The 27,136-nt window shown below is 39.3% G+C and overlaps 2 protein-coding genes across 2 annotated transcripts in view; both read right to left on the bottom strand.

Annotated features, from left to right (window-relative positions):
- Positions 1-15,342, bottom strand: part of LOC103182717 (transmembrane protein 171) — a 45,142-nt gene extending 29,800 nt beyond the window's left edge. Inside the window, exons 1-3 of the mRNA XM_042331687.1 lie at positions 15,303-15,342; positions 10,873-11,466; positions 5,811-5,922 (exon numbers count right to left, since the gene is read on the bottom strand). Of these exons, the coding sequence (XP_042187621.1) occupies positions 5,811-5,922; positions 10,873-11,466; positions 15,303-15,342 (746 nt within the window). The remainder of the gene's footprint in view (positions 1-5,810; positions 5,923-10,872; positions 11,467-15,302) is intronic.
- Positions 15,343-19,535: 4,193 nt separating this feature from the next.
- fcho2 (FCH and mu domain containing endocytic adaptor 2) overlaps positions 19,536-27,136 on the bottom strand; it is an 88,160-nt gene continuing 80,559 nt past the window's right edge. The window contains exons 24-27 of the mRNA XM_042334660.1: positions 25,948-26,147; positions 25,332-25,396; positions 24,811-24,975; positions 19,536-24,370 (exon numbers count right to left, since the gene is read on the bottom strand). Coding sequence (XP_042190594.1) covers positions 24,348-24,370; positions 24,811-24,975; positions 25,332-25,396; positions 25,948-26,147 — 453 coding nt within the window. The 3' untranslated portion in view covers positions 19,536-24,347. The remainder of the gene's footprint in view (positions 24,371-24,810; positions 24,976-25,331; positions 25,397-25,947; positions 26,148-27,136) is intronic.

Here is a 27,136-nt window from a genome sequence, read left to right as displayed (position 1 = left end):
AACATTTAGTTTCCAAGCATTATTAGATAGGTCCTGCATACAGAGAAAAGTGCAATGATAGTATTATTTTAGGAGCTTACCATGTAGTAACCTTACAAGAGCTGAGGAATCTTCAGCTCATGAGATCACAAGGTTGGTTTGGATGAAGAAGGCCCTTTGGCCTAACCACTATCATCCTTTCATAAGTCTCCCCATTAAAGCATCAAGTTGCTTCTTAAATGAGTCCACTGTCCTTGCCTCTACCATCTTTCATGGACACCAGTCTTTCTGAGTAAAGAAAAATGTACTGGTATCTGTCCTGAAATTTACAACTCTAAAGCAATATTCTCGTGCTGTACTGCCTTGCTGCCTCCTAAAGTATTGATCGTGGTATACATTTTCATTCTAATTAAAATTGTATACAACTTTATGAGGTCTCATCTGAGTTATCTTCTCTAAGGGCTGAAGAGCCCTAGCTTGTCTAATTATTGTTTTTTTTTGGTCAGCCAAGTGTCTGACGCATGCAGAACCCCAGCACCATTGGTAAGAGTATCCAAACCAAACAGTGTTTCATGCATCCCACTTATATAAGGAAATTCCCAAGATATTTATTGGAATGGAGTGTGCAGTCTCTCCTTTGGCTGTCATTCAACATGTCATTGATGAATACATTGTGCGTGGATGACAATAGGCAGCCTTACTACCTTTCAAGAGAGATGGGCTCAGTAAGTCCACTGCTTATCCTTACAATGATCTTGGAGCTGGAGCACACATTCTGGATAAAACCCAAGATTTGGCAATGTATTCCATGGCTTCCAATTTCATCATGAGGGCTTCATGAGGCTTTGTGGAAGTCGATGAATGCAATGTAGGTGGGTTTCTCCTTAGCCTTACAACGTTCTACAATCTCATACAAAGCTACAACCAGCCTCATACATTCCTCATGAGAATGGAAGTCAGCCTGCTCCTTCATGATCAAACCACAAGCCTCCAATGTGTGCGATACACATGCTCAGTAGTCATGTTTAGTGCTATCTGAAGCAGCACCTTGAGAGCCTCTAAAATCAATGCAATCTCTCTCTCATTGCTCATAGCTCATTCCACTTGGGATCATCCTTGTTGCTCTCCCCTGCACTAGCACTAGGACCTTGGCAGCCCCCTAATGTGATGGTGACCAGAATTGTATGCATTAATCAACATGTGGTCTGACTGGGGCACTGTACAGCCTGAATATGTTGGAGGATCTAAACTCAACTGATTTAGCAATATAGGCCAGTATCCTGTTCATGTCATAAGAGGAAGCACTGAGGAAATGGGAGACACAACCGAAAGCTATCATAGCAGAGATTAGGAGCGAGAGGAGGCCATTCAGCTTCATGAGTATGCTCCATTAGTTTATTAGATTATGGCAGATGTTTCAGGGTCTGCAAAGTTTCTGCTTCCCTCCAAATGTAACTAACTAAAGATCTTAGAATATTTATATAACGTTACTTTCCATGTTACAAGTATTTATTCATTTGCTTTCCATAATTCAATCAACATACTGTTGCAACAGAAATAACAAACTGTTATAGAGACACTATAATTGCAACACAATTTAGGACAACACCATAGACAACAGTTACGATCTTTCTCAAGACTTTCCTCTTTGACCGAGCCGTCAGTCATCTTCCCCCCCACCTCTTGACATCCCCCCACCCCACTGACCCCCATCCCTCCTAAATGCAACCCCCAGCTGGGGTACAAACCCTCAACTGCCAGCACCTCGAGACATCTTCGTGATGCGAAAGCCACTATATAAAATCAATTTGTTGTTGATAAATGGCTCATGAAGAAATAGCACTTTAAATAAAACTATAAGATTACAAGAGAGCAACATCAAGACATTACTACTGCATGAAACAGATTCTTATTATTTGGCTGCACTCCTCATACCAGATTGGGAGTGAGGAGGGATCAAATGGATCTCACGAGGCTGTCATGAAGAAAAGAGCAACATCTTTACAACTTCTTTCCCCTTCCCCCTCCCCAACTTGGCAATCAACTGATCCTAAAGTACGTGAAAGATAAAACAAATTAAGAATAATTGTTTTTCATCAATCAGGTTATGGAATGCTAAACAATAGAAGATATTAACTCTGGTTTAAATCATCTTTAAAGCAAGATGTAAAAATAAGTTCAACTGAAGCCACAGTGAGCAGACTAAACATCATTCAGTAGTGCACTAAAAGACTTAAGGGAGTTTATAGTTGCAATACCTTAATATATCTGTTATTGTTTTTCATGAAGCAAGTAATAATAATAATAATAATAATAATCCTTGCATTTGATATAGCGCTTTTCACGTCGGGAGGACGTCCCAAAACGCTTCACAGAACACACTGTAAAGTGAATTGACTGTATATTTGTGGGCGAACGCGGCAGCCAATTGCGCACAGCAATGTCCCACAAACAGTCTTAGATTGAAAATGACCAATTTATTATTGTTTTTGGTTTTTGGAGGGATTATTATTAGGCTCTGTGTGGAGTAAGGAAACTTGCCCAAGGTTTCGCCCTGACCTGCCTGGGATTGAACTCAGGTCTCTCGCTTGCAAAGCGAGTGCTCTAACCACTGAGCTACAGGACTCCACAAAGTATGTAGTTTCACATAATTTGCCAGATAGTGCTTTCAATGGCAAGGTGATTATACCTCTGGCTTTGATCAATGCTATGAAATAATCATTATGAAAGGATTAGAGTATAAGAGTAGGGAAGTCTTGCTGCAACTGTATAGGGCCCTGGTGAGACCACACCTGGAATACTGTTTCCAGTTTTGGTCTCCTCATTTAAGGAAGGATGTATTTGCCTTGGAGGGAGTGCAGCGTAGATTTACTAGGTTAGTACCAGGGATGAAGGGGATGAGTTATGAGGATAGGCTGACCAATTTGGGCATATATTCTCTAGAATATAGAAGAATTAGAGGGGATCTTATGGAAACCTATAAGATCATCAAAGGGCACGATAGAGTAGATAGTGGGAGATTGTTTCCCCTGGTTGGAGAAACTAAAACCAGGGGTCACAACCTTAAAATCAGAGGCCAGCCCTTTTGCACTGAGTTGAGGAAGAACTTCTTCACTCAAAGGGTAGTGAATGTATGGAACTCACTACTCCAAAGGGCTGTTGACGCTCAGTCCTTGAACGTATTTAAGACTGAGATAGATAGATTTCTTATTGCAAAAGGGATTAAGAGATATGGGGATAAGGCAGGGTCAGGTTATTAGCTGGAGTTAGATTAGAAGATCAGCCATGATTGAATGGCAGGGCAGGCTCGAAGGGCTGAATGGCCTACTCCTGCTCCTACATGTTATGTTAATCCAGGTATTCTACAAAAGCAGTTACCTTCCACCTACCTAGCGAGGGCTTAAACCTGTACTTGTAAAGTGTCTAATTAGCAATGAGTGACTATTATGTGGGAGGTAAATTGTGTCTTCTTCCTGCTTGACTAGATTATCTGCAAGCCAAATCCTGATGGGTAGTAAGGTGCTCCTACTTGGACAGGCAGTGGGAATCTTACTTATATTCTAAATGGTATCTGGCTTGGTTTTAGAAGGTTAAATTCCAGCATCACCCCACTGCGCAATCCAGTGTCCTAAAGCTTGGCTCTTGCCAACTTGCCCTTAGAATCTCTGTGTTAGGTAAGCAGGGTGCACTGTTTACAGTTGCATTGAGGGATCAATGGGCGAGTGCTCACTCCTTGACAGCCAAATAGAAACCATACATATGTGGAATTGTCCATGCTTGGATTTGGAAACTCAAGCAGTCTGATGGGTTTCCACGTGTATTGGACACTTGACTGACCAAAAAGACCAACAACATTAGAAAAGCTGTGCATCTCATTTCAACAGTTCAAACTGTTAAAGTTTCAGCAAATTACCTTATATTATTTATAATTGCAACAGAAACACAAATGATCATTGCTGGTTGCTACACACAGAAATAATCCATTAGTTTTGTAACATCTTAATATAAAATCTCATAGGAAGTTGCTTCTCCCTTGCATTGAAAGCGCATTTGATCAAACACATATGATAGCATGTTAATTCTGGTTTAAATCAGCTTTACAGCAAGATGTAAAAATAAGTTCAACTGAAGCCACAAAGAGGAGATTTTAAACTTCATTCAGTAATGCACTGAAAGACCCAAGGGAGTTTAGTTAACACACATAAACAATAAATACAATAATTATTTGCTTTAAAAATATTTTTATCTTGTCCTCATTTCCCCAGAATAACATGAAGATGTAAATAAGATAACGATTCAAGATCACAATCACCTTGAAAATGCATTTGCATGACAAAGTGCTAAGTAGTTCAGGAGGGGGGCAATTTTCACCCCTATCTGTAGCTTTTCTTTAATTATCTACTCAGGTAGAATGATGTTGAAGCACTTCTCTATATTGATTTGTTCTGGTAAATGAATTAGAATTACAGTTCATGTTTAAAAATTACCTTGACGTTTTTCACAATTTCCACTGATTTTTTAATCTCCCATTCTTTGGATAAGATGTTCCACCAAGGTTCTGTCTGTGCCCGTTCAGGTGGAAGTTAAAGATCCCTTGGCACTTTTCAAAAGCAAAGGGAGTTTCCTCCAGTCGTAAAAAACCCCAAATAAGATTTGTCATTCACTTCATAACCAGTTGTGGGATATTAATGTCTGGTGCAACTGCCTACACATCTAGAAAGTCCAAATACCTTCCTTTTTGAGTGTGCTTACAGTCATCTCCCACCTCCCTCTTCCCCTCATTGTCAGACTCCTCCATTGGACGCTCTAGGACACTACCCCGCGTGTAGGACACTATACAGGAGTCCTGTAGCTCAGTGGTTATAGCACTCGCCTTGCAAGCGAGACACCTGGGGTCAATTCCAGGCAGAGGGCGAAACCTTGGGCAAGTTTCCTTACTCCACACGCCTAATAATAATCCCTCCAAAACAAAACAATAATAAATTGGTCATTTTCAATCCACAACTGTTTGTGGGACACTGCTGTGCGCAATTGGCTGCTGCGTTTCGCCCACAAATATACGGTCAATTCACTTTACAGCATATTCTGTGAAGCACTTTGAGACATCTAGAAGATGTGAAAAGCGCTATATCAAATGCAAGGATTATTATTATTATTATTATTATATAAATGCAAGTTGTTGTTGTTGTTGAAAGTTACTATGTTTTACAATTAATCCTGTGAAAGGCTTTAAGATGTCTTCCTGATGTAAAAATACTTTTAAATGCAAGGAATATCATTTCATTTCTATACATACAGAAATAATGTGTATCTTCTTCACTTGAATTTTGAGATTCCCCACAAATGTCAATTTAGCTCCTCCTTCTTCTCCCCACCTACTAATTTATGATTGTTGGAACAGATGGAATGGTTTATGATGTTGACTAAAGGGTGGTGCATAGAAAGGAGAAACCAAATGGAGAATTATACAACTGGAGAGGATTTTAAACAAAAATTTGTGATCCTAAAAAGTCCATATAAAAGACGGATTCTACAATGTGCTCATATTCTCGCCCAGCAAATAGCTGCTCCATGTGTAGCTATTTCTGTTGAGCATGGATGAGAAAACAGCAATTAAATCACCTATTACACGTTAAATCTGGGATTAAATTTGATTCAGTTTCTTTTGTGTCTTGAGAGCTCAATCTGATTAAATTATTAAAGATTTGCAATGTACCTTCAGTTTGGATATTTTGGAGTTTTGCTAAACTCACTCAGATCCTAGGCTCATATTCCAAAGCACCTTGTGCCACAAAAACATTCAATTGTAAAATAATGATTTAATCTCTTACCTGTGAAAGACAACACTGTAGTAAGAGGGAGGACGCTCACTGGTAGCGAGATAGCAGTCTCCAGGGCATTCACTTGTGTTTTGTGTTGGTCGAAATATCATTACAGAATTACCTAAACAAAACAAAGCACAACCCGTTGAAAACTCAAGATACAAAATTGTGACTCCGCTCTTCTCTTGAATCATTGGCTCCTGGATCAAAATGTGGTGGTTGGTTTAAAAATCCTCACTGGACAGTGTACTGTGCAATAAAGATTTAATAAACCAGGATAAAAATTTCTATTTGTTACATGGTATCACCCGATTACTGGTAACTGAATCTCAAAGAACCAATGATAATTGGAGGACCGTTTGTATGATAAACTCAGTAATTGTATAAGTAATTGTATCCAGTGACTCAAAATGTTCAGGCACATTTATAACCAAAATGGCAGTTAAATCGATATCAAGATCCTCACAGTCACCAACAAATCAAAGCATGCCCTAGCACCTCCCTACCTCTCAAACCTGCTCACATCTCACTCCTCTACCCACCTGGTTCAGTCAGCCGGCTCTGGCCTTACGCATGCCTCTCGTTCCCCCCCACCACACCGCTCCACCATCGGTTGCTGTGCTTTCAGCCACTATGTCCTGAATCTCTGGAACTCTCCGCCTCAATCCCTCTACTTTGCCTCCCTTTTGCCAGTCTTCACATTGCACCTGAAGACTTTCCTCTTCGATCGTGCCTATGATCACCTCCCCTTTTTCTGCAGCTTAAGTTAAACTCCACCACTGTTAAGTTCTACATGACTCAGCCCGTGTGAAAGGCGCTATATACATTCAAGTTGTTGTCGTTAAATGAAAACCTGAGGCAGCAGTTAGCCCAATTAAGTGTAAATAAAAACAATTTAGTCTTTTCTGGTACATCACAAGTTTGTATAATAGGCTTCACTAAACTTCTTAAGCCAATCATCGAGATAGTATACATATTGTTTTCCATATCATATAGAGACCATGATGATAAATCTTAAACAGAAGCATTCCACAAATATGGGTTGGATCCTTCGATTTACAGTTCCAAGTTTATAGCAGTGTCAGATATAAATTACAAGAAAAGGTAAACCCAGAAAAATATTTTAGGATGCAACGTGACAGTGGCACAAGAAGACCTAGTTTACAGCTGCACAGGGCAATTTCAGGACCAGGAAGTTTTTCTTTACTCAGAGGGTGATCAACAACTGGATTGCCAGGAAGGTTGGTTAGAGGCCAGGACACTGGACTCATTTAAAAAGCAGTCCGAAGCTGTGTCGGGAGGTCAATAGGGTGGGTGTTCTGGAGGAATGAGATTAGATAGGCCAATTGGCTTTCTTCACCCAAACCACTCTTGCGATAGTGTGAGAGCAGAGTCCAGTAAATGTCTTTCCTTGTACACAAGCACTTGGTTAGAAAAGCCAAACTCAGGGGCACACCAAAAATATTTGTGTATCACTCATCCCATACAGGGTATTACATCATCACAGCCATTATAAAAGAGAAATGGAACAGTCAGAAAGGAAATTTTACAATGTTGTATATACTCGGTTTTAATTTGCTGCAAAAATTCTAATATATGGGATGACAGGTGCAGACACCGACCTTAAACGCTTTACCAAAACATCTACAAAAAGTTTTTTTTCCCACCCTCTCCCTGTTTAGGTCCCACTGCTTTACAGTTGGCTCCCCAGGTCTAATGGGTACAAAGCTTAACATACACCTGCCCTAAACTACTGCTTGAGCTGGTTTTGACAGTTAGCACAGCTCATTGCTTCTGCTGGCAGGGGATTTAAGCAAGAAAGGGCATGAATTCAAGAATGTGATGAGGGGAATAAAGGAGAGGTTTGGAAGAACTCCTTCTCCCAGAGGGTTATCAGAGAATGGAAAGATTTGCCAGAAGTGGCTGTTAGAGTAGAGTCGATTGAGGCATTTAAAAGAGAATTCGATAAACATAGACAGAGGAAGGCTATTAGAGGGTATGAGGAAATAGCAAGGAAATGAGATGAGAGAGGATGGTTTCTGGAACTAATACACAAAAAGGGTGAATGGTCTCGTATTAGATAGTGCATTTCTATGGTTCTGTAAATGATCCTAGTAATGGTGTACACACAAATTCCTATATACGCATTCCTACATATGTGCATATATTGAAAACACATTTATGCAGCTTGCACCTTTTGAAAATTGTCTCAAATCAAAACTACAAGAAGATATTAAATATCTATCAGTTAACACATTTTCCCATCATTTAACAGTGCAGGGAGTGGTCGCTTAAAGTAGATCATATTAGATTGCCCAATAATAACCAACTGTTAATTTTACACTTACCAATATGTTAGTCAGGTTTCAGGGTTTGAAATTGTTGGTGAAAGATAGACAATATTTTTGTGTAAAATTCACATAATGTGACATCTATTGTAACAATAGCGACCTCACATTAGAATGGTCAAGGCACTGCCCTCATTCATAACATAATAAATCCTTGCATTTAATAATAATGTTCCTTGCATTTGATATAGCGCCTTATCACATCTTCCAAGACGTCTCAAAGAGCTTCACAGAATATACTGTAAAGTGAACTGACTGTATATTTTGTGGGCAAAACGCGACAGCCAATTGTGCACAGCAGTGTCCCACAAACAGTCGTGGATTGAGTGACCAATTTATTATTATTATTTTTTGAAAGAATAATTACCCCTGGAAAAGTGATCCGCCAATTGACTAACAACAAATTACACTTGTATAGCGCCCTTCACGTCGGAAAGATGTCTCAGGGCAATGCACAGTCCGGGATTTTTGGACCCGAACTGGGAGTTGGGGTCAGGAGGGGTGGAGGGTAGGGAGTTGGGGTTGGGAGGGTGGCCGAAGGCACGGTCAAAGAGGAAGGTCTTTAGACGGAACTTGAAGGAGGCAAGAGAGGGGGTGAGGTGGAGGGATTGCGAGATATAGAGTTCCAGAGGGCAGAGGTGCTGAATGCCTGACCACCAATGGTGGGCTGGAAGTGCGGGGAACCTGAAGCAGGCCTGTTTCCGCCAAGCGGAGGGAGCGGTCAGGCTGATATGAGGTTAGGAGGTTGGAGGGGTAGGGACGCGCAAGACCGTGGAGGGCTTTGAAGGCGAGAACGAGGATTTTGTACTCGATTCTCTGAGGGATGGGGAGCCAGTGAAGCCAGGCAAGAATGGGGGTGATCGGTTCGCAGAGACTGATGCAGGAGAGGACACAAGCTGCAGAGTTTTAAATAATCTGCAGTTTGTGGGGGGATGAGTTAGGAAATCCAGCGAGCAGGCAGTGGTGTAGGGACATGATGAAAGCGTGGATCAGGGACTAACAATTGGATCCCTACTTACTGCTAAGTAAACAGAGGCGGGTGGGGTAAGGAAACTTGCCCAACATTTCGCCCTGCCGGCAATCAAACCCAGGTCTCTCGCTTGTCAGGTGAGTGCTCTAACCACTGAGCTACAGGATATAAGGAGAGGGAAAAATTCCACATAAAGTGATTACTCCCAGCCTCCCTTTAAGCAGCCAGATTGAAACTTTTAAACAGAGCAGTGAAGGGTGACAGGCAATAATAATAATAATCCTTCCATTTGACATAGCGCCTTATCACGTCATTGAGATGTCTCAAAGCGCTTCACAGAATATATTGTAAAGTGAATTGACTTTATATTTTGGGGGTGAAACACGGCAGCCAATAGTGCACAGCAGTGTCCCACAAATGGTAGTGGATTAAGTGACCAATTAATTATTATTATTAAAAGCTAATCTCTTTGGAAACTTCAAATACAAAATTGACAAACACCAATAAATTTATCTCTAAAATCATATTTCTAGGACTACACTCTAGTGTAGGATTGAGGAGCGCTACATTGGTGATGTTAAACCATGGTTTCATTTACCTGCTCAGATGAACCTTAAATACTGGAAAGGAGAACAGTCTTTCTTCCAGTGTCACTGGCCAACAATCTTACACTTTCTCCCAGTGTCACTGGCCAACAATTAATTAGCCACGAGGGATCTTGCTGCCATGTTTGCCTACAAATACAGTCACTACACTTGGCATTAATTGCATGTGCTGTTTGAAGTGAAGAGAAGAAAGAAGCATTGTAACAATGAAGGTTCTTTCTATATCTATAATTTTCTGAATACTCAGTGCAAAATAGTATTTAATATGGATATTGAAAGTCGTCTTTTTTTTAAAAAGTCTAAAGTTTTGCTGTAGTCTATTACAATATTAATAGAATATTGTTGGTGAATTTTAGCCTGAATGCAAAGATATAGTCCTGGACAATGAACACGTTCTCCTTTTATTACTGGGTCAGTAATAAAGCACTGCTCAGTCAGGCATTAGAAGAATTAAACTACTTTCTAACGGCATGTTTTAGCTTAATCTTAATCTGAGAGCACCCCCTACTGCACTCGTGACACTGATTCCTCACATGGGCCTTTTTCATCCTCTGCCTGGCTTACGTTCTGAACACATCTGCTGGGATCTTGGTCGAGAAAGCCTCAACTCGTTTCACTTTTGACAAGATGTTCATCCCCTCAGACTGAGCTGTATTTAAACCCAGGTCCCAGAGGAGAAAGATCAGTGTGTTTCATCTTAATTCACTGCATCTCCCAGTCCCCACGAAAAAGAATCAGGATTGGCACAATACTCTTGAAAAGAGATATTTCTACATTCAAATGTTATGTTGTCATTTGATTCCCCTGTGAAGCTGGGGTAGATTTTAAACATCTTGGTGAAGGAACCTTTAATGGTTTGGTGATTAAATGCATGAAAAGGGAAATAAAGTTCACAGCACAGGAGTGGGTCAGTACAGTATTATGCTCCCATGCACTATTTCAGGTTGCAGAATCCAGTTTGGGATCATTGTGTCCAGACTGACTGACGCTTGAAGGAATGGGAAGGAATATCCAAGTATATAACCACCCTCCCTTGCTTTTAGTACTGTAGCAATAGGAGGGATAGCTGAGGAGCCACGCCAATTCCTAATGGAGTTTCTAGACACATTTGCAAGATGCTACTATCTCTACTTTATCCTCTCACTCACCCATTGTGATCTGATAAGACGCCGGTCCCTGTGACTGCTGATGTTCATCTATGGGTGTATTTTCTTCCCGCTCAGCCAAATCCTCCCTTCTTCTGACATGGGAAATGAATAAGAGGCAAATGCCAACAAAAGTTAATATTGGTCCCATGATCTGCAGGAAGAGCAGCTTACAGTCCCCGGCTTCAGCAAAGGCACTGGTTGAATTCAACGCCTGGTTTTCCATGGCTCCAGGACAGCTGGTAACCCGGACTCCAACCAGAGTTAGCAACACTCCACTGGAGCAACAGATGCAGATGAGGAAACGGATTACAGGGGCCTTTGGCCCATAGTGGCTGCTCTCAGCTGCTCCCAGCTGTCTCTCACTCGCTTTAACCCGAATTTTGGATCTTGACAGCAGAATGAATCCTAACCCCAATGCACCCAGACTGAGTCCCGTTATCTTGAGGATTGCATTGCAGTCACGAGTATCTTCAAGATCACAAGGCTGGAACGCAAAGATAGCAATAAGGAGTCCAGAGGACAGGAACGAAAGGCCAAATATTAATAAGAGAAACCCCAGTGTGCTGCCTCCAACTCCCCCCGTCCTTGCCAGCACTGGAACATTCGCACGGAGCATCAGTTAAGAGGAGTGAGAAGCTCTGTTCCTCTGATGGTATGCAGTGCCTGTGGATACAGTATTGTAGCGAGTTTATTCTTTTGACAGTGACAGGAAACATACCATTTCCACTCTGGCTTCCTGAAGCACCTCACCAACCTGCTTTAACATGAACACTGCAAAAATTAATCATTACAAGGCACCTGTGTTGTAAAGCATTATGACAAGATGTTTGTACAATTTCATAGTTCTGGCCAAGATTGTCCTGCAAGTTAGGAATAAAAATGATATACAATTAGTCGATGTAACTGTAAGTAATATAACAATCGTCAACGAGAGGCTCACCCTTCAGTGTTGGAGGAGATAGGATTATGGTGAAAAGGTAAACTCAAACCAGAACAGTCTGGTCACTGAAATGACATGCATTCTCCATTAGGAGCACCCACACACCTCACAAGCACAAAACACCAGCATCCTCGCCATCAATAACTCGTCACAGTTTCTGTTCAAACATGGTTTATATTCCTGATGATAATGCCCCTTATAGTGCTCACATTCACACTCCTCCTCTGCTCCCAGGAGGTCAACTGAAGGCGACTTGACTTATGCCCATATATACCTTGTGGCAACTATTCCAGTTATACCTTGATCAGCGGAATATTTGCACATGCTAGTTTCTGAATTCTGTATTTGAGAAATATTTAGTTGCCTGAGGGAATTCCCTGTAAATCACAGCTGATTGTCGACCTCCCCCCTCCCCACACAATATCTCTGACAGGGAACATTAAATAGTACAAGAGTGAACCTTTTTTGGCTGATAGTTTGCCCAGTTATAACCTCTGGGAGTCTGCAGGCTAAGAGGAGCCCAGGTCCTGGACAAGCAACTCCCAAATCCCTATCAATTCCAGACAACTGGAGCCGGATCAGACTCTGGCTCGGTCAAATTTCTATTGGAAAGTTTTATTTGTTTTTTTTAAAAAAATTACAAACCAGGTCATCGCCAGAGAGAAATACCAAGAGGATGGATGTACTGTATTATCCCAAGCTGAGCCCCAAAATGGCAATGAGGATCTGCAATTAGTTGCATCAACATAGAAAACTTACCACTTTAGATGGAAATGGGATTATTTTATTCAATTACAAAAGCACAATCGTGTGACCTAAATACAAACTCCCCCCTCCCCACCCCACACACACCACCACACCCCACACATACAATGCATTCATTTTGCAGGTTAATAAGCAAACACTTTTACTAAAACATATCTTAGAGAACAGAACTTTGTGTTACCTGAGTTGCCCCAGAACTGTGAAACAGATGCAATTGCTGTGTGCGTGTAAAAAAAGTTCACTTCTTCATCCGTGTTACATTAAAAAAAAGGGCTAATGATGACTTTCTGGCAGCAGATCAACAGAGGCTTGCAGCACATCCACCACATGAGAGATTTTGTTGAATTGGTGTTCTTAAATGTGACAGGGTTTGAGCAATGTTCCCGCCCCTATTACCACAGAGCTGCCTCCTCTGCCCTATCTTGTGTAAACCGATTCTCAGTTTTTCCTGACGGATCCAGTCTGGATCAGGATCCTTGAGCATTTTTTTTTGTTGACCCTTGAAGTGTGTGTAAGGTAATAAAACCACTGTCATACTGCAGGTCAATCAGGATCAGCGCGTTGCCATTACACCCTGGTAATAATCAATCGAAACGCACCCAACAAAGTTCAATAAGGAGCAATCTGGCGAGTTTGAAAATTGATGATAACCTTGAGCAGATTACAAACCAAATTGTAACTGCTTCTCAAACGAGAGTCACTTCCGCCTTCCTTCACAGTAAAATGTTTTTTTTTGGAGGCTGCATTAACTCTATGGACAGTCATTTTAATTGATTTATAAGCAACTGGAGCATCACCTTTCTTTTGCAAGTCATTACTGATTACCACAGCATTGTACAGGGTGTACACAAAGTCATATTACCCCCTTGTGTTTTTTTCTTACAATGAAGTTTTATTTTCTGTTGCAGATGAGTCAAGTGTAACAAGGTCTGATACCAGCAACTTTGTCACTTACTCCATCCACAATACGGATTATGAACATGGCGACAAATCGTTATCTGCCATGAAAATGATGGCGCTCACACCAACCCTCTGGACGTCTGAATACACTTGTATTGAATATAATGAAGTACTTCTAAATACAATTATCATCATTCTTCCACGTCAATGGATTGTAGCTCCTACAGTGTAGGTCAGTGCACTGTAGGAAAGAAAAACATGGGGTTAACAGGACTTTGTGAACACCCTATAGATACATTGGCAGTGAATTATAAAATCCTGAAAGTTTAATTTCCTTGTGTTCCAATGCTTGCGTATAATCTTACTTTTTTCTTACCAGAGCGCTAAAGCAAATTGTAATATTCCCACTACTGCCATCTGAGATCACCTGAATCAACACAGATTGGTACCTGGATTGAATCTGGGATTTTCCTAAATCTTATAATTAATAATAATATTTGCATTTAATATAGCACCTTATCATGTTGTTGAGACATCTCAAAGCATTCACAGAATATACCATAAAAAGAGAATTGACTGTATTATGTGGGCAAAACGCAGCAGCCTATTGCCCACAGCAGCGACCCACAAACAGTCTTGGATTGAGTGACTAATTTTTTTTTGAGGATTACCCCCAGAAAGTGATCTGCCAATTGACTAACAACCAGGTTCCTACTTAATGCTAGGTGAACAGAGGCGTGTGGAGTGAGGAAACTTGCCTAAGGTTTCGCCCTGCCCGGGGCAAGTGTGCTAACTACTATGCTACACAACTTATTGTTGTTTAAATATGAGGCAGTAGCTTTGCCAATTGAGTGGTTGGTAGAAATGTTTTTAACCTTGACACATTCTTTATCATATTGTCAATGTCTACATGAACATCAGGTTTTGACCATTCAGAAGTAATCACAGAATTCCTTGTAGTGCGGTATTTAAAGTAGCAGTTTACTTTGTAACATTGAATTTTTAAGCACAGAATATTTGAGCAATCCATTCAGCCCATCATGGCAGTAAATCCTTTTGTTCAGTCTCCTGCTTTTTTCCAAAAGCCTTTTATACTTCCTATTCAGATGCAGTAATAATAATAATAATAATAATAATCCTTGCATTTGATATAGCGCTTTTCACGTCGGGAGGACGTCCCAAAGCGCTTCACAGAATACACTGTAAAGTGAATTGACTATATTTGTGGGCGAACGCGGGAGCCAATTGCGCACAGCAATGTCCCACAAACAGTCGTAGATTGAAAATGACCAATTTAATTATTGTTTTTTGTTTTTTGGAGGGATTATTATCAGGCGTGTGGAGTAAGGAAACTTGCCCAAGGTTTCGTCCTGCCTGGAATTGAACTCAGGTCCCTCACTTGCAAAGCGAGTGCTCTAACCACTGAGCTACAGGACTCCAGTATTCGTCTAATTTGATGTGAAAAGCTGGATAGTGCTTTGCTTATTTTTTTTTATTTGCTTATTTGCTTATTTTTCATTGTTCATTCATTTAGCTTAGCTTTGTCACTGACTTCCTTAAGATGTCTGTGTGAGCTATAAATTAATTTTTGATGCTGTATTTTGACTCCTGTGTTGCAACCCCTATTTAGGCAGTTGAATTAGGACTCTGGGATCACATGCTCAGGTATTGAGAGAATAATGCGGGTCAATGTGTTTGATGACTTTATCTGGAGATTGCCTTCAGTAGATATTGACAGAAGCCAGGGTTATGCTGCAGGGACATACATTATGGCAACCCCAGAAACGGTTGCAATTCAGGCTATTGGTAATTCGGTTTCACTCACCTGCTTGCCTTTCTTTTTCCAGGGCTCCCAAAAAGTTCATTTTTCGAATCAGCTGAATATTCTTTAAGCCTAGGTTGTGTTCAAAAACTTACTTAATAAAACCGGGGCATATATTCAATCATAAAAAGGAGATCAAAGTTTGTCTTAGAATTAACAGTGCTTCGGAAGGATCCATCTTAAATAATATAATAATCCTTGCATTTGATATAGCGCTTTTCACGTCTTCTAGATGTCTCAAAGCGCTTCACAGAATATACTGTAAAGTGAATTGACTGTATATTTGTGGACGAAAAGCGGCAGCCAATTGCGCACAGCAGTGTCCCACAAACAGTCATGGATTGAATTGACCAATTTATTATTTTTTTCTTGAGGGATTATTATCAGCCGTGTGGAGTAAGGAAACTTGCCCAAGATTTCATCCTGCCCTCTGTTTATAGTTTCAGAAGTGACTGCAAGCAGGCTGTTTTGCATGAAAGGAATTGTTGTACACTCAAATAATGTACCTGGACACAATTTAAATAATGTAAATCTTGATGCTGCTGATGTTTGGTCACTACAATTGGTTTTATTTTACTCCATAACATGGAAACATAGACATATATGTCACATGTCATACTGTGACCTGTGTGTTGGAGACCAGGCACACATCAGAGCAAGGCAGAATGAAGCCAAATGAGCTTTGAGGCAGATAATAGTCCTTGCATTTGATAAGAGAACTTTCTATGTCGTTGAGACGTCTCAAAGCACTTCTCAATACTGTAAAGTGCATTGATCATGCGTTTTGTGTGCGAAACACGGCAGCCAGTTTTCGCACAGTAATGTCCCACAGACAGCCGTGGAGTGAGGGTATTTATTGTTGGTCCGGACACCGGGAGAAACTCCCTTTTCTTTTTGAATAGTGCCATGGGAGTTTTTTTCCTTTCCCTCAATTTGTTTTTAAAATAGCATATCCCAGAAATGACACCGATCTTTCAAGAACCTTTGTAGTTTGTTTACAAAACCCATATTGCAACCTGAACCCTGTAACCTGCGAATACTAAGGAAGAGAAAAATACATCACTTTCTTCCACTCTCAGCACCAAGACAGACAAAATATACGATTAAAGTTATCAATGTGCAACTCATTGCAAATACCTTCCACTATCTGGGCAGACTGAAGAAGTTACCTTATCGTCCTTTAAACTAGCTAAAAATAGACACAATCAATAAAAATTTTGGAGTTCACAGTTTCATCTTTTCCCTATTGCAGTTTTCGAGTGAATTACTAAAGTTTGCACTAGAAAATCCTGGATCAATTATCTGATCCATTAGAATTTGGAAAATTGCCACGTCTCTCATCACACGAGGTTACATCCCAGCTCTGTCCTTGTCCTTCCCGGTGCAAACCATTTAACTTGTTTTAACTGACCCAGTCTGTATCTGGATTCTTCAGCAATTCTCCAACATACACCTTAAGTGTATGTAATGTGATTCCTCGGAATAATGAAATTTACAGGAAAGGATCATTTTGGGATTGGGTTAAAAAATATAACATTAAGGACTTAAAAAAAATCTAAAATTGTTGGGCTCACGCAAAACAAAAGTATACTGCACACTTTGATAATTCTTGCATTTGATAAGTGCCTTGTCACATGAAACACACCAGCCAATTGTCCTACAAACAACTGTGGATTGAAGTGACCAATTTATTATTTGAAGGAATTATTACCCCCGGAAAAACGATCCTCCAATCAACTAACAACTACTTACTGCTAGGTAAACAGAGGCGTGTGGAGTAAGGAAACTTGCCCAATGTTTCGCCTTGCCAGGAATTGAACCCAGGTCTCTTGCTTGTGAGGCAAGTGCTCTAAACAATGAGGTATAGGACTCAGAATACATGTGACCTCTGCAGAATTATGACAATAGTCCTTGCATTTGACATATAAACTTTTATTACATTCCTCCCCTATTTGGTAACTGCACCAAGTTTTCATATAGTTTTTTCCCCAGAGACAAATGTAAGTTTTTAAAATGTGAAATCATAGGATTAATACCATTGTAGCAACCGTCTTTTATTTGCATTGATAATGTGGATCAATGAAAACCACGGTTGTTATCTTGGAAGTGATACAGGATTAGCAGAGTGTACATAGAGCGTTGCAGGAATGCAAATTGAACTGTGTAACCGGAGCTATACCAGCATCTGTTTCAGATTTTGGCCTCTCTCACTTCTTCATCTTCACACAATTAGTTATACTGCAAAGGCATAAAACTAATTTAAACATTTACGTGTGAAAATAACCCAAGTATTAGATATCGGAATGTCTTCTCACAGGCTAGGGGGTGACTGTTTGTCATGACTGAGTGATAGTTGTGCATTGACTCACTACTGTTTGCTTGCACTCGGCGAGTTTTATTATTCTTGTCTATCTGATACTGTGTCTTGCAATTGACTTCTGGTTACAAGACTTATCTAATCATTGCATTGACACAATAATAGGATTTATTTTTGAGTGTATTATATCTAACTTTATTTCTACCTTTTCAAAGATCTTGCCTCATTATTCCAAACAGAACAAATTATGCTTGTATAGCGCCCTTCACGTTGGAAAGATGGCCCAGGGCGTTGGACAGTCAGGAATTTTTGGATCCGAACTGAGAGTTGGAGTCAGAAGGGGAGGAGGGTGGGGGCGGTAGTGTTGGGGTTGGGAGGGTGGCCGAAGGCACGAAGAGAGTGGTCTTCAGGGAGGGTCTTCAGATGGTACTTGAAACTTGAAGGAGGCAAGAGAGGGGATGAGGTGGAGGGTTTGTGGGACAGAGTTCCAGAGTGGGGGCAGAGATGCTGAATGCCTGACCACCAATGGTGGGCCGGGAAGTGTGGGGGGGCCGATTGGAGGGAATGGAAAAGTTGATATGGGGTTATGAGGTTGGAGAGGTAGGAGGGAGCAAGACCATGGAGGACCTTGAAGGTAAGAACGAGGGTTTTGTACTCGATTCTCCGAGGAATGGGGAGTCAGTGAAGCCAGGCAAGAACGGGAATGATGGGTTCCTGGAGCCTGATGCGGGAGAGGACACGAGCTGCAAAGTTCTGAATAATCTGTAGCTTGTGGAGGGAAGAGTGGGAAGTCCAGTCAGTGGGCAGTTGGCGTAGTCAAGCCAGGACATAATGAAAAGGACACCGAGGTTTCGGATTGGCTCGGTGAAGAGTGCAGCCATCAATGGTGATAACATCAGCAGCTGGGGTGAGGAGACGCTGCCGGGAGTCAAGAAGGAGGGCCTCTGTTTTGCCAACATTGAGCTGGAGGAAGTTGGCTTTCGTCCAAGACTTGATGTCAGGCAGACAATTAGCCAGGACATCAACAGTCCTGTAGTCGAGGATAGAGGCGGTGAGATAGAGTTGGGCGTCATCTGCATACATGTGGAAATTAACCCTGTGCTTGTGGATGATATCGCCGAGCAGGAGCATGTATACCCTGATGAGTAGGGGATCGAGGACACATCCCTGAGGGACTTCACACGTGACAGTGCGGTGGCTGGAGGAGAAGCTGTTGGTGGCCACAACGTGCAGACGGTGGGAAAGGTAGGATTAAAACCAGGCAAGGACAGAACCATTGAGGTGGAGGTGAGAGGAGAGGCTGTGGACAACAGAGTGGTGGTAAAAGTGACCAATATTCTCAGACTTCTCCAGTCCTGGTCTTGAGCTTGTCACCAGAAAATGTTTACTGCCATTGGAGAGTAATTACTGTAGTTTTTAGTTAACTGATTTGAGGAAATGTTTCAACCTCATCAGCCTATTTTCAACTAGTTACTTCTAACATTAGCAACCAAAATAACAGCAAAGATGTGCCACACACAGGTTCCTGTATAACAGGGGTGGGACAATCCAGTCACCAAAATAATAATAATCCTTGTAGTTCATATAATGTTTTATCATGTTGAAATGTGAAGGCACTTCAGCTTCTTGCAAAGTTAGGGCCCATGCACTTTTAGGCAAATGTGCCAGCTAACCTATGCACAACAATGTCCCCAAACAGCCATGAAGTGAATAACCAATTTGTTTATCTGGGGGATTGTTGGCCACAATAACAGAAGCTCCCTTCAGTTCTTCGAATATTGCCATGGGATCTTTAACATTCACCTGAACAGGCAAACCGGACCTTGGTTTAAAGTCTCACCTGAAGGATGGCACCTCTGACAATATACAATTTAGTTATGTACTTAAATGTACAACACTCAGACAGAATTTCTAATATGACATTTATTTACAAGGACAAAATTTAAAAGTAAAGACAAGTGACAAGATAGATTTGTAAAATTTACATTTTATGGAAAATTAAATGTATTTACAGATTAGAAGAATATAGGTCGATATGTTTTGACTTATCAGAAATCAATGGTTATTAAAAACTCAAATTCCTTATTTGAGATCACAAACTTATTTTGATGAGCATAAGGCAGAGACAAAAAGCCACTTCACTGTGTAAAGGAAAGCAAGAACCAGCTTGCTAAACATACATACCGCACGGGCTACAGATTCCAAAATATGTTTAATGTAGCTTTAACATTGAAAATAGATTTGAACAGGTATCTGAACTATATCAGAACACAGAGGCAATCCATTTATTAATGTAACTGATTAGTTAAGGCTAGTTTGTGTTTCACAGAGCTCACTTAATAAAATCCTGCAACTGTTTAATCGTAGAACAGACAAACTCAGAATTTGCAAAAGTGGATTACAAACTGTGCTGAGAAATGCAGATTATATTTTAATAGTGATGTTTTGCAATGCAATTCCAATTGGTTACATATTTTACCCTTACAAAAAGGTCAAATTAGAAAGGTCACATTATTGCTCTGTATTAATGGAAGTAAAGATTGCCATTTTTACTGTAACTTTTCTTAAATGGATAATGCAGATTTCATATACATTTTACATGTTTAACTAGATATCTCTGCATTATCAATTGGTAGTGATCTCATAATGATGGTAGAAACCAGTCATTTGTGTGCGAGCATTTAAAAAGTAAACACATCTACAATCTTCTAGTTGTGGAGTAGTTATTGAATAATGAGCTTCTGAAAACAATCCTGCAAATATTGTTTTGAATATCGGCCCGTACACAGTCATGGTCATCGATGGTTCAATTAACTTTATTTGTCCGGATTGAATATAAGAATCCCAATGTTTAGATTCAGTCAGACTATGTGTTGGGAGAAGAGATTTTTTTGAAGGGTCACCCTTCAACACAAACACTTCCTTTTCTCAAATCAATTCTTTCACGTTGAACCTTCTTTTTGGATTTAACCAGATCAGGCAACTTGTATCTCTCATAAATAAAACCTATTTTATTTCCTTGTTCTCCCTTCTTGCTGAAAGCAGGCTGTACTTTATGCGGCGGTGCATTTCCAGAGTTATTGGCAGTCTCCCAATACCATGCTCAAATAGGCAATCCTTTGATGTGATTGGCCTAGAAAGTCGTGTCTTTACGCTAACTGATTTAGGGGCTTGATGGTCACATCTGTTTTGAGCAGAGGGTCGCTGGTTAGTGAACTGAAGCATGATCCTTGTCTGTTCTCTTTTCCCATTCCTAGATTGTGGATATTATAGACAATTGTAGACTCTTTATTATACTTTAGCTGTGATCTTTTCGATCTTAAAGGTCAGTCCTACTGTACACCTTGTAATACACTTACCCTGAGCCATGGATGAATTAAAAATGTTTAAAAATTTGTCATAACTACACAAAATATTTTTTTCAGTAGCACTTAACAAAATACTCCTAAAATAAAATAAAAATAGTGATGAAACCTAGTTTTCAATTTAATTTAGCTCCAAATAGGTACAAATGTACATTCTACTGGTGTAATAATTTTAAAATATCTAAACATACAGGTTTCCTAAAACCTCTCTCCAAAATATGCCTGAATGAATTGAGATTTAACGGTAGAACATAATTAGTTTCAGAAATTCAAAATTGAAACAAACTCCTTTACTTATGCACTTGTAAGACTCTGTAGCCAACTGTAGTATTCCACTGTTGCTCTGAGTTCAAATAACTAAAGGATTGAGGATTGAATCTTGGCCCTTTCTGGTCAGTATGTCTGCGCCACCGACCACACTGTGCATTTATTGATTGAGCTATCAGAAGAGTTCTTTTGCCTTTAACTGAGAAGCACAAATGTTACAATGTCCCCGTCGTGACAGTCTGTTATACATAGCACTGGTAAAAAAAATACTGTCATGACTGTTCATGTGCACGACTCTCTCTGTTCCACCCATGCTCTATGCTGAAGTATAAGATCAGACAAAAAGGAATAGTTCAATTAACGTTAATGCATTACATTTATATACAAATACATTCATAGCAAATTTATCAGCTGTATGTGCTCTGGAATGCTACCCTGTGTGAGGGATGCTATATAAATCCAAGTTGTTATTTTATAAGTCTGTTAAACTCTTGCCTTTAAAATTTCATGGAGTTTGATACAAATGGCAAGAATACAAAACAGTTGCTGTTTAAAAGTTAGGCACAATTTTTCCATAGTAAGCTTTCAAAAGGAGGCATCACATTTACACAAATACATTCATAGCAAATTTATCAGCTGCATCTTTCCCACAGTTAAAAAGCTATAATAAAATGGAAAATGTTGTACTGGAAAACAAGGCATTTTATGGACTAAACACCAAGTAGCATCATGCAGTTTTATAAACAAAAATGCAAATGGAAATTTTTAACCTTTTAGGAGAAGACAGTTTTTCGTATAAAGTACAGGTAAAAATGCAATGTTTTTTAGGTACTGTAGTTTATTGAAGACAGTTCATATCAGAAACCAAATCAAGTTGATCAGATAATTAATCAAAATCTTACACAAAACCCTATACAAAATCGGGTCTTTTTTTCTACATTTCATTGTTCAGATTTTATTTTGAAGTTGACGGTGCTTACTGTGCCTGAAGAATCCTTTAAACAATGCACATTGCTTCAATGTGAGACAGTGAATCATGTCTCTTGTTCAACAGTGAGAAGCCTAAATACATGAGCATTTTATAAAAAAAAGCGGTGGCACAAGTTTCCCATTACATTGGCTGTAGATTATTGCAAATAACCCATTAAAAGAAATCAGAATATGCTTGAAACACCTTCTGCTATGAATGCCATATGCCACATCTAATTCCTCTTCTAAACCCATTACAAAAACTAAGGATTATTAATATATTTATGATACACATGTCCGCAATGTTCATACATGAAGAAATGTTTACCTTAGTTTTTTTTAAATAAGGAAAACAGAAGAGGCACAATAGTGAGGACACAGGCACAGATTTTTTTTAACAAGTTAACTTTGAGAAAACAGACTGACATGTGTGACTGACAAGAATCAATGCTGACATGTGTGTTTTTTTAAAATCTTTAGTACATCTTGGTGGGCTGGTTTGAAGATGTTAGCCAAACCATGAATCAAGAAAGCTAGGTTAAAATCCTGCAAGGTACAAAACAAACCGTTTTACTTTCCTCAATTACATATCCAGCTGAAACACATTACATTTATGCCGTTCCTGAAGTTACACTAGTACTTCTTTCTTAAAAAAAAGGTCATTTCTCAGTATTTCAGGTTTAAAATACTTGGACCTCAACGCTAAAATAAAAATAAATTGGCTGATACCATTTAGATAACAAATATATTTACTGTGTAAAACCGCAAGAGTATTGACAATCTCAGTCCTCACACATCAATGCATTCTCATACAGAACACTGTTTTGGTGCAATGATAATGTGAAGTCTACACTAAGATTGCATTGAATAAACTGAAGTGGATAGCACTGGTCCCATGAATGGTAGCCAATTATAATATTTATTCTATGGGGAAATATTGACAATTCTACTTGACATTAATTGCAGTGAAATTAAAATAAACTGCCGTTAATCAAATCACTTAGATCAGTGTGTGATGAGAACATAGAAGGCTTTACCGTATATCCTGCATCTAGTTTATAGATCTTTTCATATTTGCAAAATAATTTTTGTAACCGTCATTGACAGATTATCTTAGATTTAATTTTCACACGTGTAAATGCAATTTTACAGTGCTCAAGGTGCACATGTAAAAACAATGCAAGTTTGTCAAAAACGTAATCTCTGTAGCAATGCTCTAGTTTATTTAAGAGCTGAGTACCCCCAGAGAAGAGTTGCAGATATTCTTTCACTGGTGTAATCATCATCCCAACACTGTTCATGGGTTACTGTTATTCACCTTTGTCATTTATGAATTCTTCAGTTGAACAACTAAAATCTAAGATTGTTTTCCATTGTATTTTGATTTTAAGTTGGATACTTTACCTTGCTCTAATCACTGCTTCTATGGCACATGGAACAACATTGAATCAAAAGATTGTAAGCCAGTTTACAGTCACATATACAAAATTCTGAACCTCTATATTTATCATTGATTTTTAACAATAGAATTTTTTTGCAATGGCTAATCTTACAATCAGCAAAATGTTGTAGTCTGCAAAACTATATCTGATAACAGAGTAGTATAGTAGCACAGTGAAGGCAAATGGTTAATGCTGGCTCGTCTATCATATATATTTATAAGTGTTCGATATACATTATACATTTCATTTTTTTTACATTTCAGCATGTCTACTGATCACTGGTTTGACTTCATTAAAGTCTAAATAAATCATATTGTATTCAAAAACATTTACTTTATATTTCCTGAATATTGCAGGTTTTCAATTTTTTTAAACAGTGTTGAAAATCCCATCAGTGCTAATTTAATGTAATAAAAATACAACTTATTCCTCTCAAAAATGACTTTTAAAAAACAAAGTGCATGTTTATAGTTGTGTAGTATAGATTTTCCTCGAAACTTAGTTACCAAAAAAAGGCAAAGGCAAAATTCAGATTTTTAAAATTCTTGTATTCTTGAAAATATTGTCATTGTCTGTAGTTTTACTCCTGAATGCCTTGTGGTTGAAAATTGAAGGCAAGTTTAAATGCACCATCAAAATATCTTAGTGAATTTGTGCTTCACCGAACTAAAACTTACTACTGGAACCGTCAGCAGTCTGCCATATATCGGCCTGTGAAAGAAAGAAAAGGAAACAAGTTACTTTCTTCAACTGATCTCTAATTATTTTGCACATAACTGCAACATCAATTGAAAAGAAAACCTTATCTAAATTTTTACCCATGTGTTATTTAAGATATTAGGGCAATTTACTTCTTTGTAATCAGAAACAAGTAAATTATTTTTGTAACCTCCCGGAATTAAATGCCTGCCCTGTATCAAATGCAAAGATTATTTTAATTATGAATCAAGCAGCAACACAGAAAATGCAAAACCCTTAGCAAATAAGTTATTTAAACTGTTACAAGGAACTGAATATTCAATGATTTTGTTTGCTGTGGAGTTATCATTTTTAAAAATCCCTTTCATGTTAGAGGCCTCTATTGTAATATCCCTCACAAAACACAACCATAAAATGTAACATTCCACAAGCCATTCAACAGCAGTTTTTACCTGTAGCAAATCTTTTCTTTATTAAGGAAAGTCTATAACCGGTGCCTACAAGCTCCATGTCCACTCCAGACAGCGTGGATCCTTCACTAATAAATTGCACTGCAAGTGTTGATGGTTTGGAAGGACCTTCAGTTATGTCAAATTTTGCCCTGAGGGATCCAGTACCTAAAGAAAAAAATGTAGCAGTCTCCACTGATTATTAAAAATGATTGCAGAGGGGGATAATTTTTGCAGCTAATTTTAATTTTAAAGCTATGCTGTTCAGCAATGTAATACTGTACTTCCAGTTGCTCCTAATGTTCCACATCCTTAAAGAGTAGAACAATAATTTGTGCTTATATGGTACGTTTCATGATTTATTTTAAATGTTAAATGTAAGGATTAGCAGGTAGTCGGAAACTCAGGCTTGGAGGACCCCCGATTAGTCCGGTTATTCGGGGGTTAAGTGTATATGGACATTACTAATACAAGCTGCTTAAACCTATGTTATGGAGAGTTAAGAAATGACATGCTTCATTTACCTGCATCGTCGGATTTTTCTGAAATTTCAGATAGTTTCCATAAGGCTTTCTTCTGTTCTGCATTCCTGTATTGTCAGAGTCAGATAAAAAATATATAATGTACAACCTCCACACAGTCAGGCTTTACATTTAATGATTCTTTTAATTTTACATTTAATGAATTTTTCCTACACTCCCAAAGCCATTAAATTCCCTTCCACCTTCTTCTTCTGATGTGAGTTCCTCCCCACCGATATTGCCTTTATTCATGTATGCTTATTCCTTTGCATGTTCTGCCTTATTACTAGCCCACACTCCACTTCCACTTATGCTCTTTGTTTTCTTTACCTGAAATGCTGTACATTGTCCAGCGCCTTGGGACATCCTCCCGATATGAAAGGCGCTATACAAATATAATCTTGTTGTTGTTGTTTTCCCCTTAGTAATGCAGCATATATTACAGCCTATAAAAAGACCTTTAGCTATCTTGAAATTTTAGATCCTTCAATTTCTAGTCTAGGATTTGTATTCTGATACATACTTTTCTCTACAGTAGGAATACTATTATAATAGTGCTTCTTTCTGCGAAGGAGTACAGTACTTCTACAATGAATAACAATTTGTGGTTCCAAATTACCAAACAGCAGTTGGCAGTGACTGCATGCAGGTAACTCCACCATCGACTGGCATCAAAACTTGCACATTTGATAGCACAGAGGGGATAACCATAGCTTCTGGGTTGTATTTGTAGTCCACACGAACATCTGTAGTGGAAAGTGTGCACTTCCAGTAGGTAGCTAGATTTAGTGGTGTTGATAGAATGCCATTTGATGATACCTGAGAAAAAAAGGAGATATTAATGACAGAATGAATATATTTATATGGATTATTGTTTGAATAAACTACAAGGATAAAGTACTTGTTCATTTCCAGGAAAAGGAAAAAGCCACATCTTGGAAAACAGTTTTATTCCTATCAATCCTTGAGACCCTAGAACTAACACAAATTTCCAGCTCCAAAAAAAGTTAATGATGGTCAGCTATCGAATAGATCAGCTAGCTCTGCACACGCCAAAAAATAAGCCTGGGACCTTTGACTCAATTTCACAAGACAATAACTTTACCAACTGAGATTTAATTTTGGTTAGCCAGGTGTCTGACATATGCAGAAACCCATCACCATGCTTAACAGGATCCAAACCAAGCTGAGATTTCCACGCATCCCAACTCAACATGGAAATTCAAAAGATAGGTTTGTTGGAATAGAATGTGCACATTCTCCCTGGAGGGACACATTCTGCTTACCTAATTCCAGAAAGTATTAGGTGCAGGTTAGCAAGAGCCAAGGTTTGGAGACCCCAGAGTGTGTGTTGTATAATAATAATAATCCTTGCATTTGATATAGCGCTTTTTACGTCGGGAGGACGTCCCAAAGCGCTTCACAGAACACACTGTAAAGTGAATTGACTGTATATTTGTGGGCGAACGCGGGAGCCAATTGCGCACAGCAATGTCCCACAAACAGTCGTAGATTGAAAATGACCAATTTATTATTGTTTTTGGTTTTTTGGAGGGATTATTATTAGGCGTGTGGAGTAAGGAAACTTGCCCAAGGTTTCGCCCTGCCTGGAATTGAACTCAGGTCTCTCACTTGCAAAGCGAGTGCTCTAACCACTGAGCTACAGGACTCCGAAAAGCACTTTGGGACGTCCTCCTGACGTGAAAAGCACTATATCAAATGCAAGGATTATTATTATTATTATATAACACACACTCTGGGGTCCCCAAACCTAGGCTCTTGCTAACCTGCACCTAATACTTTCTGGA

This window comes from Callorhinchus milii, unplaced genomic scaffold, assembly GCF_018977255.1.
Source record: "Callorhinchus milii isolate IMCB2004 unplaced genomic scaffold, IMCB_Cmil_1.0 Scaffold1, whole genome shotgun sequence".
NCBI classification, from domain to species: domain Eukaryota; kingdom Metazoa; phylum Chordata; class Chondrichthyes; order Chimaeriformes; family Callorhinchidae; genus Callorhinchus; species Callorhinchus milii.
Note: the sequence above shows the minus strand (reverse complement) of the source record. Positions and strands in the feature narration are given on the sequence as shown.